The sequence below is a fragment of the Myotis yumanensis genome, unplaced genomic scaffold (genome assembly GCF_028538775.1).
Source record: "Myotis yumanensis isolate MYYU_CA2020_CCGP unplaced genomic scaffold, mMyoYum1.0.hap1 SCAF_4, whole genome shotgun sequence".
Taxonomy (NCBI): Eukaryota; Metazoa; Chordata; class Mammalia; order Chiroptera; family Vespertilionidae; genus Myotis; species Myotis yumanensis.
In genome coordinates, this window is record NW_027223755.1 from 102,727,394 (window position 1) to 102,742,029 (window position 14,636).

The 14,636-nt window shown below is 55.8% G+C and overlaps 1 protein-coding gene and 1 pseudogene across 1 annotated transcript; both read left to right on the forward strand.

Annotated features, from left to right (window-relative positions):
* Positions 1-328: 328 nt before the first annotated feature.
* On the forward strand, positions 329-2,734 carry LOC139008300 (mastin-like). The gene is made up of 5 exons (XM_070411607.1): positions 329-471; positions 649-817; positions 1,037-1,308; positions 2,184-2,329; positions 2,415-2,734. The coding sequence occupies exons 1-5, from the start codon at positions 411-413 to the stop codon at positions 2,577-2,579; spliced, it is 813 nt and encodes a 270-aa protein (XP_070267708.1). The 5' UTR covers positions 329-410; the 3' UTR covers positions 2,580-2,734.
* A 3,161-nt stretch (positions 2,735-5,895) lies between these two features.
* Positions 5,896-14,623, forward strand: LOC139009510 (mastin-like; annotated as a pseudogene).
* The last annotated feature ends 13 nt before the right edge of the window (positions 14,624-14,636 follow it).

Sequence of the window (14,636 nt, forward strand, 5' to 3'; positions counted from 1 at the left end):
AACCAGCAACCAAGGTATGTGCCCTTGACCAGAATCTAACCTGGTACCCTTCAGTTCACAGGCTGACGCTCTATCCACTGAGCCAAACCAGCTGGGGCTCCAGCACCAATACTGAGTGTCTTCTCAGAGAGGAAACACCATGTTTCTCATCTGATAGCTGGTCTGCTGGTCACCACTGGTCCCACTGAAGGGATAAGCCGTGCCTCCTCCCATGCCCCACCCCAAAGGAGGGCGGCTTCCCCTTGGGCCTGTCTGGCAGGAGGATAAAGGGGCTCAGAGGGCCCAGGACAGAGGCAGACAGACCTGGCATGGTGAGGACGCTGCTCAAAGCCCCATCCTCTCCCTTCCCAGGCTGTGTCCCCGCCCCACATCTCCTCACTGGCTCTCCTCCCTGCCCTCTCCCCCTGCAGATGCTGTGGCTGCTGGTCCTGACTCTCCCCTGTCTGGGGGGCTCCGTACCTGTGACCTCAGGTGGGTCCTGACCCCCAAGCCTGACTCTGACCTCTCAGAGGCCGCCCCTGGGATGGGTGGCGATCCCCCTCTGAGGGTGGCTCTGGGAGGGACTGAGGATGGGGCCATGCTGAGTGCTGGGCAGCGGTGTCTGGGTCCCTGATGGCTCCTCCTCTGCTTCCCCAGATCCCGGCCCAGGGACTGAGCTGGTGGGCATCATGGGGGGGCATGATGCTGCCAATGGGAAGTGGCCGTGGCAGGTGGGCCTGTGGTTCTGCCATCCAAAAAGTTCTGAGTGTATTCTTTGGTGTGGGGGCTCCCTCATCCATCCCCAGTGGGTGCTGACTGCTGCCCACTGCATTGAAGGGTAAGTCTGACTCTGCCAGCACCCGGGGGGGTGGACAATGTCGGGAGGCATGTGATGTGTGTTGGGGGCAGATGCTGGGCTGAGTGGCTGCAGACCCCCCACCAGGATTCAGCTTCCTGGCGCTCCCCTTGCCCACCACAGAGGGAGGTCTCTGGGCTCTGAGAGGCTGGCCCACTCCCTTCCACAGCCTCTCAGAAGCCTTTGGCCTTCTGTCCCCAGGAGAAACCCAGAGACTCGGGACTTTAAGGTCCAAATAGGACAAGTGAGACCCTCATACAATGACAGTGTGCAGGTGGCAAGAATCATCCGCCACCCCAAGTACAGGATTGAAAAGAAAGCAAAAGGTGGGGCGGACGTGGCACTTCTCAAACTGGAGGCCCCCGTGCAACCATCTAACCTCCTCGGGTTGATCCGCCTCCCGCCAGCCTCCTCCGAGTTCCCCCCAGGCACACGGTGCTGGGTGACTGGCTGGGGCGACATTGCTCCTGGAGGTGAGAACCAGGTGTCCTGTGGGAGTGGGAGGAGGAGACTGAGGCGATGCAGGGGGCGGGCCGGGCTTTACAGAGGAGGCTCAGCTGGGGTCTGAGCTTGGTCCCTCCGGGGTCCCCCTTGGGTGTAGGAGGCAGACAGCTCGAGAGGAGTCTGTTAAGGAGCGGAGACCAAAGTAGCAAGAGTGAGGCCTGGCCATGGGCATATTTTTAAAATAAATATCACCCAGGGATATTTTTTCCAATGATTTTTAGAGAGAGTGGAAAGGAGGGGGAGAGAGGAACATCGATGTGAGAAGCATATCTATTAGTTGCCTTTCCGGCCCGGGCTGGGGATTGAACCTGCAACCCAGGTACTTGCCCTTGACCAAGAATCAAACCTGGGACACTTCGGGTCAGTGCTCTAACCAGTGAGAAACACTGGCTAGGGTGCCATGGGCATTTCTCTCCCTCACTCTGCACCAGGCCGTGTCCTCCCTTCTGGGGGTCCCTGTTCTCCCTGAGTATCGATAGTGGGATGGAGAACGAGGAGAGAGAACTTCAGTGACGAGCTCCAGGATTCACTATTAAATGGACAGTCAAAGTTGACAGTAGAACCGCTCACTCTGCATTTCTTGGGGGAAAGCACCTGCTCTGGTTTTTCCCAATAAAAATTATTTGTGGATAAAAATATATTTCTCTGTTTCTTTTTGGAGCTTGGTGCCCACAGTGTCAGCCTAGAGATTATCAGCCCATTGGCCTCTAGTGAATGCAGACAGTTGGAGTTGACTCCCAGGGTCCCCCTGGGGGCACTGAGGCTCAGCATGTGGTTCTAGAACCCGCGGCCTGTGACTGTCCGCCCCCTCAGGAACACAGGCTCACTGGGCTTCTTCTCACAGAGCCGCTGCCGCAGCCAGAAAATTTGCAAGAGGTGGAGGTTCCCATCGTGGCGGATGAGATCTGTCGGCAGCAATACCTCATGAAGGACTATGTTATCACGGACGACATGCTGTGTGCAGGGAGCTGGGGCCGGGACTCCTGCAAGGTGAGATCCCCAGACTGTGGCCTCCGTCCGTTACTCCTGCCTGCAGGGGCCCTGAGTACTGACCCTCTGTCTCCTCTTTCCACAGGGTGACTCTGGGGGCCCCTTGGTCTGTCAATGGAGGGGCACCTGGGTCCAGGTAGGCGTGGTGAGCTGGGGGTACAAGTGCGGTCTTCCCAACTTTCCCGGAGTCTATACCCGAGTGACATCCTTCTTGCCTTGGATCCACCTTCATATTCATTCCTCTCCTTGAGCCCGGGGCCGGGCAAGGATGCTGCCCATGAGATGAAGACAGGCCCTCCAGGGTGTCTGGGGGACCCTCCCTGCTCCCTCCCAGAGCCAGCTCTTCATTGCACCTAGCGCTCCTCCAACCCCCCTGCCCCCACCTGCTCTGAGATCCTCCTGCCTCAGCACCTCCATCAGCCTCTCTCCCCTGACAGGCAAAAGGGAGAGGCGGGATGTGCTCTGAAGTCTGGCGGGCACCGCAGGACTCCTGCCTCCTCCCCACCCTCTGTAGCTCATTAAACTGCATGAAAAACTGCTCTGGACTCAGTGGACTTACCTGTGGGCGTGGCCAAGGCGGCCAGTGGGTGGTCCGTGCTGCTGGGGGAGCCCAGGCTCTGGGAGGGGGACCAGGTGGGCTGGGCAGCTATGGCTGCAGCTGGAAGAGGGCGACCTGGCTGCTCTCCTGGCTGGGGTGGAGGTGAGTCTGCTGCCAGGGGCTGGAGGCCACAGCCCGGAGGGCCGCCCCCAGAGGGTGCAGACCGTCCCTCTTCCTCCTTCAGTCGCAGTCAGTGTGTCATGGAGGCTTTAATGACTTGGACATGGCCGCATGCAAACAGGAGGTGCTGTGTTTCCATGGTCACCGCTGCTCCCTCTGACCCCGCGGCGCCGAACCCCCATTTTCCAATGTGATCAACTCCTGGGACCAAATGAAGTGCAGCCTCATTTCCACCAGATCCTCAGTCTCCCATTCTGAGCTTCTCCCCAGCAGGGCGGACCTGCAGGGGCCCTGGACCAGCCAGTCCCCCTCTTCCCCGCCCCCACCCTCTGGCTCCCCCAGCTCCTAGGTCCTGGTTGGTTGGAAGCAGCAGAGAGGAGGGTGGAGAGGGGACCCCCATCCCTCCCAAGGCTGTTCTCCTGGCGCTGGCGCCCCTGCTGGAGAGGCACCGCGGTGCACCGAGCCCTCAGGCCCCGCAGAGCACCTCCTTTCTCCCCGGGGTGGTAGGGGCTCCCAGTGGACAGAGGAGCTTCAGTTTCAAATCCAGGGAGTGAGAAGGGGCTGTGGAGCCCCCCCTGCCCCAGGCAGTGATGTGCACTTCCTGCTGGAGTAGGATTTGGGGGGCATGGCTGGTGCCCCGCTGGGGTGGGTCCTGCACCTGCAGGTTGGGGCCAGGACCCAGGAGGGCCTGTGGAGCCTGAGGCGGCCTGTACTGTGGGTGAGGGGGCTCCATACCCTGCAGCGACAGGCTGGTCCCCAGTCTGATTCTACAATGGGGTGGCGGCCTTCCAGACCTTGCAGTGCCAGGACCCCTGCCCCCCGAGGCCAGGGTGGAAAGCCCTCCTCTGTCACTGTGACCCAGTCCTTTGGTCCTTCGGGGAGGGCTGGACTCCGAGTTAGGGAGAGTGGAAGCTCCGGGGGGGTGGGGGGGGGTGGATCAGGAGCTGAGTCCCCCATGTGCCCTGAAGTCTGGGTTCCTGGGAGCCAGGAGCTCTCCAGGAAAGCCATTTCCTGGGAAAAGAAGGCCTGAGACTCTGCTGGAAGGCACCACCAGGCAGATGGTCCCCTTGGGGATCTGCTCCGCACAGGGAGGGAGGACGGGGTGACACAGCACAGCCTGGCCCTGTGCCCTCGCCCTCGGGTTCCAGGCACACGTTCTGCCTAAGTGACTGCCTGTCCACGGGGCCGAGTGGGTGGGCGGCTGCCAGGTGGTCCACACACATCCAGGTCCCCTGTGCCCCCCAGGAGGGTGTGGGCTGCCTGCCTTCCCATTGGGCTCTGGGGTCTGTGAGTCTTTGTAGGGCTTTCCTCCCTGGGTGAGGGTGTAGTCAGACCTTTAGTGTTTCCAGGGTTAAGAATGAGGGTCTGAGTGACTCAGAGGCCAGTGCTCCCAGGGGAGGGAGAAGGACCTAGAACTTGGAGTTGGAGGGAAGGTTGGAGTGAGACACACCTGGGCCTGGGGCTATGCCTGCAGGCATGGACACGGGGTGGACCCACAGGGCACTCTCTCGGAAGGATTGGCTTAGGGCCGCTGCTCCCCCCCCACCCACACCCCCCCCCCCCCCCCACCACCATTTGCCTGGAATCACAGCCTGAGCACCTCCCATCCTGGGCTCAGCAGGAATCAAGGTGGGCGGACCCAGATGCCTGGGCTGCAGATGGACAGGAGGGCATGTTGCCTCTGGTCTCTGAAATCTTTTCTAACTGAGCCTGGGCCTTCAGAGGTCGGTGACACTGAAGCAGCAGGGCTTTGTCCCCCAATAGAGACCCTGCAGGCCAGGTCAGTGCCCATGGGGACCCTAGGGAGGGCCCACACAGGGGTCCTCAAACTGCGGCCCACAGGCCACATGCAAATACAAATATTGTATTTGTTCCCGTTTTGTTTTTTTACTTCAAAATAAGATATGTGCAGTGTGCATAGGAATTTGTTCATAGTTTTTTTAAAAAAAACTATAGTCCGGCCCTCCAACGGTCTGAGGGACAGTGAACTGGCCCCCTGCTTAAAAAGTTTGAGGACCCCTGGCCCACACTCATTGGCTTCTTCTTGACTGAAGTGACATGAGACACCTTCAGGGCTTGGAATGGAGACTCCATGAGGGCCATGCCCTTCCAGGTGGACATCACACCTCAGTCACCACCAGGCTCTCCCCCTGTGTGGTGTCCTGGGGTCACAGTGACAGCCCCCGCTGGGGAGTGTGAGCTTAAAACAACACAAATGCATCCTCTTACCGGCTGGAGGCTAGGCCCGCAATCAAGTTGTTCTGGGGCCACAGCTACTCCCAGGCTCCTGCCTCCTGCAGCTGCTGGTGGTGCTGGGACCCTTGGTTGGGGAGGAACCCCTGGACCTCCATCCCATCCTCCCCACCCCTCTGTGCTCTCCGCATCCTCACCTCTTCCTACAAGGAATCATCATTGGATTAAGGGCCTCCCCCCTCCACTCTGACCTCATCTGAACTAGTTGCATCTGCACTTATTTCTAAAGCAGGTCAGCTTCTGAGGGACCGCACTGGTCCACACTGACTCCCTCACTGGTGAGACTACAGGCCACCAGGCTGTGTGCTCCTGAGAGGGGGAGCGCGCCCCTGAGGAGGCAGGGCCTGGCCACAGCAAATCTTTAGGATTCCCACGGCTCAGAACCCAGGGGCCCCCCATGTAAACAACAGGCCAGTGAGGGCCTCTGCCCCTCTCAGGGAAGCAGCGTGTTCCCCACCGGCTGGCCACACAACAGGCTGCTGGCTCTGAGTGGTCCCAGCGCTGGACAGGGCTCTGCTGCAGGTCAAGGCTGCACTGGCGACACAGGACGCAGCTGACACGATGGTGGTAAAAGTATTGGTGATGGGCAAGCCCGATGGGGGGCAGGACAACACAGGCCCTGCAGCCTGAACTGCGGACTATTCCTGAGATGTGAGTGACAGCTGGTGTCTGGGTACATTGAGCTCCTTGTGTCTGGAGGCCAGGGAGAAAGAGGTACCACCATGTTGGTAGGACAATGACACTGAGCACCAGGCAGAGGCAGGGCTGCTGTGTCACAATGGGGGGCAGGGAAGGTGAGGGCCCTTGCGTGTCTCTTGCCTCCCCCTCGTCAATGTGATGGCAGGTGGACACATGCAGCCACCCGGCCTGAGAAGTCCCTGTGACCAGAGCTCAGCCTCTCAGGGATGGGGGTCTGGGTCGTGCTACCAGGTAAGTCCCAGAGTCCCAGTTAGTAGCAAAGGGTGGGATCCAGGTGGACAGTGGAGGGGCCCTGTCGACCTCAGTTGTACCCTGAGCTTCTGCTTCCCAGTTTCCTGGGCAGGGACTGCTCGGTGGTCCTGGGGCCGCCTCCTCAGCACACGAGACAGGTGGGGGACGCTGCCGGACACAGATGCGGGCCAGGTCCCCTTTCAGGGCAGGACTTGATGGGATGCCTGGCAGTTCCTCTGGCTGCCTCACCCCAGCAGGTCCCTCTTGGCTAGCGAGGGAGAGGCCGGGGGTGGGCACTGTGTCCCAGTGGGGCCGTGGTCTGGGTGTCAATGTGGGCTGGTCAAGGTGTCATCAGCCAGCACTTTGCTCAAGGCTCGCCCTCTATCCATCTGTGCTCCGTCCACCTGCCTCCCAGGTGCCTCTCCCTGACTTGTACCCACATGAAAGCCCGTCTCGGTGCAGCTTCCGGAGAGCACCCTGCAGAAGGCAGTGTGCATGGCCTCAGCTGGTGGCAGTGAGGGTGGCCACAGGCCATGTGCCAGGCAGATGGCATGCTCTAGTCAGATGGTGGCCAGCTCCACGCTGCCTCACGGGGTCCAGTGGAATCAGGGGTTGCCCTGTGGCTCGAAGGGCCCAGCAGCAGCTCTGGGGCTCTGCCTCCCTGGGCCCGCCTGCCTGGGCCCAGCGCTCCGGGGCTTCTTCCAGCAAAACTGCACCCTCTTGGCAGCTCTCCTTGCTCAGGCCGCCGGCCTGGCTGTGCTTTGTGGCTGAGATCCGTGCACCAGAGATGGCTGCTGCCCAGTGACAGCAGGTGGCAGGTGTGAGGGAGGCAGTGCCAGGGCCCAGCAGCTCCTCGCCGCCTGCTGACTGACCCCCGACCTGGTGCGGGCCTGAGAGAGGACCAGCTCTCTCTGCCCATGGCCCAGCCAGGGGTCCCCGCCTGCCCTTCCTGTGCCCAGGGATGTAGGGGTGCAGAGAGGGTCCCAAGGAGGGTCCCTCCAGGTGAGGATGCAGCTGCTCAGACCCCGGCTTCTCCATCCCTACACGGGGATCCCGGCCCCTGTTGGTCTCACCCAGGCCCCTGACATCCCTGCAGATGCTGTGGCTGCTGTTCCTGAGCCTCCCAGGCCTGGGGGGCTCTGTGCCCTCGTTCCCAGGTGAGTCCTGACTACCTGTCCCCATCTTCTGCTCAGGCTGCCCAGGCCCCTCAGCGTCAACTCAGGTGGGCCTCCTTGGTGGGTCCTGGGAGAGACAGAGAGCGAGGGGCCCTGCTGGGTCTCTGATGGCGTCCCCTTTGTTCCCAGGTCCCGGCTCAGGGAGGCATCAGGGTGGCCCCGTGGGGGCGCACAATGCCCCTGTGGGGAGATGGCCTTGGCAGGTCAGTGTCCGACGGTACAATAAGGAGCTGGAGCGGTGGCAGCACCTCTGTGGAGGCTCCCTCATCCACCACCAGTGGGTGCTGACCGCAGCCCACTGCAGCCAGCGGTGAGCCACACAGCCTGAGGCCCCCTGACAGGGGTGGGGGTGGGTAACTCACAGAGGGCTGATGGGAGGGGGGCTGTGGGCAGGGCCTAGGGTCTTGTGGAGAGATACAGTAAGTGCAGCCCCAGCCCTGCTGCTGTGCCCAGACTGGCCCTGCCCTGGAGGCTCCTCTGAGAGGCTCCTGGTCCCTCACCCCAGGGAGGACTGGGAGGCCTATGGCCTCAGGGTTCAAGTTGGGCAGCTGAGACTCTATGACCATGACACACTGACAAATGTGACTAAGATCGTCCGCCACCCCAAGTTCAACCAGAGCCTGTCTGCAGAGGGGGGGGCGGACGTGATCCTGCTGAAACTGGAGGCCCCTGTGACGCTCTCTGAGCGCATCGGCCTGGTCCCCCTCCCACCTGCCTCGCTGAGGGTCCCTGAGAGGAAGATGTGCTGGGTGACCGGCTGGGGTTACAGCAGCCTCGGAGGTAAGGCTCAGGGACCCTGCTGGGGTGTGGACACAGGGCAGCCCGCTGGGGGTGTGGCTGTGACTTTGCTGACAACACTTTATTCTCAGCAATTTGGGGGAATCCTCCGAGTTTTTATTGTGGCAAAATGTGCATAACATTATACATGACATTGGTCAGTGCGCGGTTCAGTGGCGTTCAGCACATTCACCATGTTGTGCAGCCTCAGCACCACCATCTCCAGAACTTCTCCTCCTCACACACCAAGCCTGGTCTCCAGGACACTGTCACTGCCCCTCCCCAGGCTCTGCCAACCACGGAGCTACTTTCCTCTTCTATGCATTTACCTGTTCTGGACGTTTCATGTAAATGTGAATCATGCAACGTGTTGCTTCGTGTGTTTGCCTTCTTTCACGAAGCATGTCGTTGTCAAGGCCCAGCTGTGCTGTAACCTGTGCCAGAACCGCATTGCTTTTGGTGGCCGAGGAACATCCCACTGGGTGGAGGGAGCATTTTGTCTTCCTTCCTGAACGACAGATTGTCTCCACCTTTTGGCTGTTGTGAATCACGCTTCTGTGACCTGTGTGTACAAGCACCGCCAGGGAACCTGTTCTCAAGTCGTTAAAACATTTTTCAATGACGGTTTCTATTCAATATTATTTTGAATTAGTTTGAGGCGTACAGCATGGTGGTTAGACAATCATATACTTTACAAAGTGTCCCCCCCCCCGCCCCGCCCCGGATATTTCCATACCCACCGTGCACCATCCACAGCTATGACCATATTATTGAGTATAATCCCTAATCTGTACTTCACATTCCCTGTGACTGTTTGGTAGCTACCAATTTGTTTCTTTTAATCCTTCCTTTTCCCCTCGGGCAACCACCAGTCTGTTCCCTGATCTAGGAGCCTGTTTCTCTTTTGTTTGTTTGTTTGTTTGTTTTATTCTTTAGTTTCCACATATGGGTGAAATCATATGGTATTTGTTTTTCTGTGACTCGCTTATTTCACTTAGCATAATGGTAAGGTTTCTTTTTTTATGGCTGAGTAATATTTCATTGTACATACAGGATGGTGCAAAATTAAGTTTATAGTTGTTCATACAGAAAATAATACAATAATTAATAAATAATAATACAAGAAGAAACTCTATATTTTGCCTACTCATAACCGTAAACCTACTTTTGCTCCACCTTCTTTGTACCACCATGTTTTTATCACTTGTCTATTGATGGGCACTTGGGTTGCTTCCATATCTTGGCTATTGTACATATGCTGCAATGAACATAGGGGGCATATATTCTTTCCAATTATGTTTTGGGTTTCTTCAGATGTACATCCAGAAGTGGAATGGATGGGTCATAAGGCAGTTCCATTTTTATTTTTTGAGGAACCTCCACACTGTCTCCCACAGGGCTGCACCAGTCTATGTTCCCTCCAACTGCATGTGAGGGTTCCCCCTTGTCCACATCTTCACCAAAACTTGTTGCTTGTTGATGTATTGATGACAGCCATTCTGACAGGTGGGAGGCGATATCTCAGTGTGGTTTTAATTTGCATTTCTTTAATGATTAGTGACACTGGGCATCTTTTCATATGTCTGTTGGCTTTCTGTATGTCCTTTTGCTATTTATATCTTATTTTCTACAATTTAATTTATTGTGGTGACATTGGTTAACTAGATTATTGAGGTTTTCAGTGTGCGGTTCTATGGTACATCATCTGTATCTTGCATTGTGTGCCCATCACCCAAAGTCACATCTTCTGTCACCTGTATTGACCCCTTTACCGTTTCCTCCCACCCCACCCCCTGTCCTCTGGTGACCACCATACTGTTATCTGTATCTATGAGTTTTGGGTTGTTTCTTTTATTTGTTTGTTCATTGGTTGCTTTCAGTTTTATATTCCATATGTGAGTGAAATCGTATGGTTTTTAACTTTTTCTGTTTGACTTATTTAATTTGCATAATATTCTCAAGATCCATCCATGTTGTCCTAAATGGCTGTATGTCATGTTTTCTGATGGCTGAGGAGTATTTCATTGTAAACATGTATCACACCTTTCTCCAATCATCTCGCAAAGAACGCTTCCGCTGTTTCCATCTTGGCCACTGTAAACAATGCTGCAGTGAACATAGGGGTGTATATATATATATATATATTTTTTTTTTAAAAATATATTTTTATTGATTGCAGAGAGGAAGGGAGAGGGATAAAGATATAGAAACATGAACGATGACAGAGAATCATTGGTGGGCTGCCTCCTGCATGCCCCCTATGGGGATCGAGTCTGCAACTCAGGCATGTGCCTTTGACCAGAATTGAACTTGGGACCGCTGAGCCAGACCAGCTGGGACAAAAGATAGCCTTGCTGAGTAAAGTAGTCTTGGTTGTAGATTCTTGCTCTTTTTTTTTTTTTTTTTTCTAAAGGTCTTTGAAGATTTCCACAACCTCTGACAGTTTTTTTTTTTTTAAATATATTTTATTGATTTTTTACAGAGAGGAAGGGAGAGAGATAGAGAGTTAGAAACATCGATGAGAGAGAAACATCGACCAGCTGCCTCCTGCACATCTCCCACTGGGGATATGCCCGCAACCAAGGTACATGCCCTTTGACCGGAATCGAACCCGGGACCTTTCAGTCCACAGGCCGACGCTCTATCCACCGAGCCAAACCGGTTTCGGCAAGATTCTTGCTCTTTATCACTTTAAATATCTTGTGTCAATCTCTTCTGCCTGAAATGTTTCTGTTGAGAAATTGGACTTATGGGGCCTCACTTGTCAGTAACTGTCTTCCTCTTACTAATTTTAAGATTCTCTCTTGGTCTTTAGCCTCTGCCATTTTGATTATTATGTGTCTTGGTGTGGGCCTCTTTGGGTTCATCTTGTTTGGGACTCTCTGTACTTCCTGGGCTTGTATGTTTTTTCCTTCACCAGGTTGGGGAAGTTTTAAATCATTATTTCTTCAAATAGGTTCTCACCCCTTGCTCTCTCTCTCCTTCTGGTACCCCTATGGTGCAAACGTTCTGCTTCACGTTGTCCCAGAGCAGCGGTTGCCAACCTTTCAGACCTCACAGACCACCAGTGGTCCGTGGACCACCAGTTGGTGACCGCTGTCCCAGAGGTCTCTTAAACTATCCTAATTTAAAAAATCTTTTTTCCTTTTCCCTCCTCTGATTAGGTAATTTCTGCTACCTTGTCATTTAAATTGCTAATTTCACTTTGAGCTTTATCTAACCTGGTATTGGTTCCTTCTAGTGTATTCATGTCAGATCTCATATTTTCATTTCTGACTGTTTTCTCTTATGCTTTCCAGTCCTTTCGTTATGCTCACTGTCTCCCTATTGCGTCCTCACTGAGCTCACCCACCTTCCCCTACGTTCCGTGAGCATCCCTAGGACCATTGTTTTGAACTCTGTATCTGGTACATGGCTTGTTCCCATGGCATTTAGTTCTTTTTCTGGGGATTTCTCCTGTTGTTTCTTTTGGGGCATGCTTCTTTGTCTCCCCATTTTGGCCCCCTCCTTGTGTTAGGTAGATCTGCTATGTCCCCCAGTCTTGGTCGGGTGGCTTTTGGAGTACATGTCCTGTGGAGCTCAGTGGTGCCGTCTCCCTGATTCCCTAAGCTGGGTGCCCCGGAATGTCCCTGGTGTGAGTTCGGGGAACCCTGCTGTTGGAGTTGAGTCCTAATTGTTGTTGGCCTGTGGTGGGCAGGGTTGACCCTCAAGCTGACTGACTGAGTATTGACCCCGATCACACTGTATGAGCTGCTGTGAGTAGGCTGACCCCATGAGGCAGAATTGGCCCCAGGAAGGTCTGGTGCCTGTGGAGATCTCCCATTGAGTGTGCCGCTTGTGGAGCTCATTGGTTGTTCTCGGCTGTGGGCGGATTCTGGGGCCTCCAGGGAGGCACTGTGGTGCAGGTCAATGTCAGACACTGCCTGTGACCAATCCTGGGCTGCCTGTTAGATGCTACAAAGTGCTCCATAGTTGGTGGCTCCCTCTGCCAGGCCTGGGTGCACGTGGGAGGGGCCAAGCTGCATACTGAGGCTGATTCCCAGCAATACCAAACCTGTGTCAGGACACAAAAGGCCCAAAGCACCCTAAAATCTGTCTCTGCCATCCAGTTGCCATTAGGCTCAGCCACTGATAGAGCCTTCAGCTAACCTAGGTGCCCCAGGTATGTCCCTTATGTGGTGAGGTGAGCCCTGCTGTTGTAGTTGAGTTGCATGAGATAGTTTCTCAATGAGTCCCTGGGTTATGGTGAGTGATGTTCATCAGGTTGATACAGATTCAAACTCAGCGCCAGCGCTGGGTGTGACACCACTCAACAAAAGTCTCAGGGCACAACAAGGCCAGCCACCACCACCCAGCACCCACCACCCACCAGGGGTCTTCAAATCTATGCAGTGGGGTAGGGTCTCTGGGTGTCATCAGGGTGAGGCCAGTAGAGTTGCTCAGAATCACACAGATTAGGATTTGGCAGTAAGGAGGGAGGGCTCTGCACAGTGGAGCTAGTCGGGTGCCTGGGTAAATGGCCCTCACCTCAGAGTCACACAACTCAGTCTCTCCCTGTGTTTCTCCAACAGCCCTGGAGTCTGCTCAGACCTCCTCCAGAGCTTCTGAGAAAGACTCTGTGGGCCCAGGCTGGTTGCAGCTGGCAGACTCCCCAGCAGGGCATGAGCTTGGTCGGGTGAGCCAAGTGGCAGCCTGGAGTGGGCAGGGGGGAGGGGCACGTTCATTCCCCCAGGCTCATGCCCTATGGAGGGGATGTTCAACTCAGGAAAGATGGCATCTGTGGGCATGTGGGAGAGGACTCAGCCCTGGATAATGGAGGCTGCCCCTCCAGCCCTCTCCCCAAAGTCATACAACCAATCTCTCCCTGTGTGACTCCTGTCCTCTCTGGGCTGCTTTTGCTCCACTGGAGCCCAGTCAGGTTGAGAACCTGCAAATGAGATGTTTGTGTACTGGCCCTTTAAAAGGGCGTCCAGGTGCCTGGCAGTCCCCTGTCTCACTCTGGCAAGTGCAGACCCACGGATGTTCACAGCCAGATGTTCTGTAGCTCCTCTTCCAGGCACTGGTGTTCCAGGCTGGGAGCTCAGGTTGGGGTGGAGACCCCTCCCTTCTCAGAGGGGACCTTTGCAGCTGAGGTGTCCCTCCTAACTCTCAATGCAGCCCTTTCTGTGTCTCCACCCTCCCTGCCCGTCTCCATGTGGCTTCTTCCATGTGTCCTTAATGGGGAGACTTCTTTTCAGCCAGTCTTCAGTTGGTTATTCAGGTTGAGTGTCTATAATTTAGTTGTGATTCTGATTTGGTCCTGGGAGGAGGTGACGGTATCTTCCACCTACTCTGTCTCCATCTTTGATCCCAGTTTTCAGTTCTTTGGGGTACAGACTAGGAGTGGAAGTTCTGGGCCATGTGCTAATTCTACATTTGGTTACTAGAGGGGGGATTTCCTGTTGAGCCTAAATGTGTGCAGAGCTGGGGTTTCAGGATCAGATTCATGGACACTGAGGACACAGGTGTTTGCTCTGCCAGGCGGACAGGCCCTCCCGAGGCTCTGCCTGGGTCCTCCCCTCGCCCCGTGGGGGTGTGTGGACCTTGATTGTCCTCCTGAGGATGAGCCAGTCTGGGAGCGAGAGGCAGGGCATGTCTTGATCTCACAGTGCCCAGGTCCCTCAATCAGAATGAAAACCCACCCATCAGCGGAGGAGTGTTTCCTTCCTGCTGTGATGCATTTCTCTGTGATGAGCCCTTATCCCTTCCTTTTCAAGGAGAACAAACCTGGGATAACTCTCTCCTCAGTCCTGTGGGCCCAGACTGTGGCTGACGAAGTGCTGCGTCCTAGAACTGAATGGGCGTAGTGGATGCTGGGAGCTCAGTCCCAGGCCAGGTGTAGCTGCTCTAGACCCAAGAGTCAGGGCCCAGAAGGACTGGAAACAGTACCTTGTTGTTGGGAAGGAGCAGAAGCCTGGACCAGCCCTGGTTCTCAGCCAGCCCCTCCCCACAGCTCCGCTGCTCTGGCCCTACCAGCTGCAGGAGGTGACGGTTCCCATGTGGTGAATGAGGTCTGTAACCAGCGCTACCAGAACTGCTCCACCAACACTTGCCAGATCATCAAGGATGACATGCTGTGCGCTGGGAGTGAGGGCCAGGACTCCTGCCAGGTGAGCCCCACCTGCCCCGTCCTCTGTGCTCTGTCCCCTCCTGGCCCAGGGAATCGGGACTCAGAAGCTCCGAGCAGTGGCCTGTGTGGAGATGTTCACTGAGTCCTGCCTCTCCCCACAGGGTGACTCCGGGGGCCCCCTGGTGTGCAGCTGGGAAGGCACCTGGGTCCAGGTAGGGATCGTGAGCTGGGGATACAGCTGTGGTCTTCGCGACTTCCCTGGGGTGTATGCCCGGGTGATGAGCTTCATTTCTTGGATCCGGAAGAATGTCCCTCCACCTCCTGGATCCTAGATGAGGCCAGGCA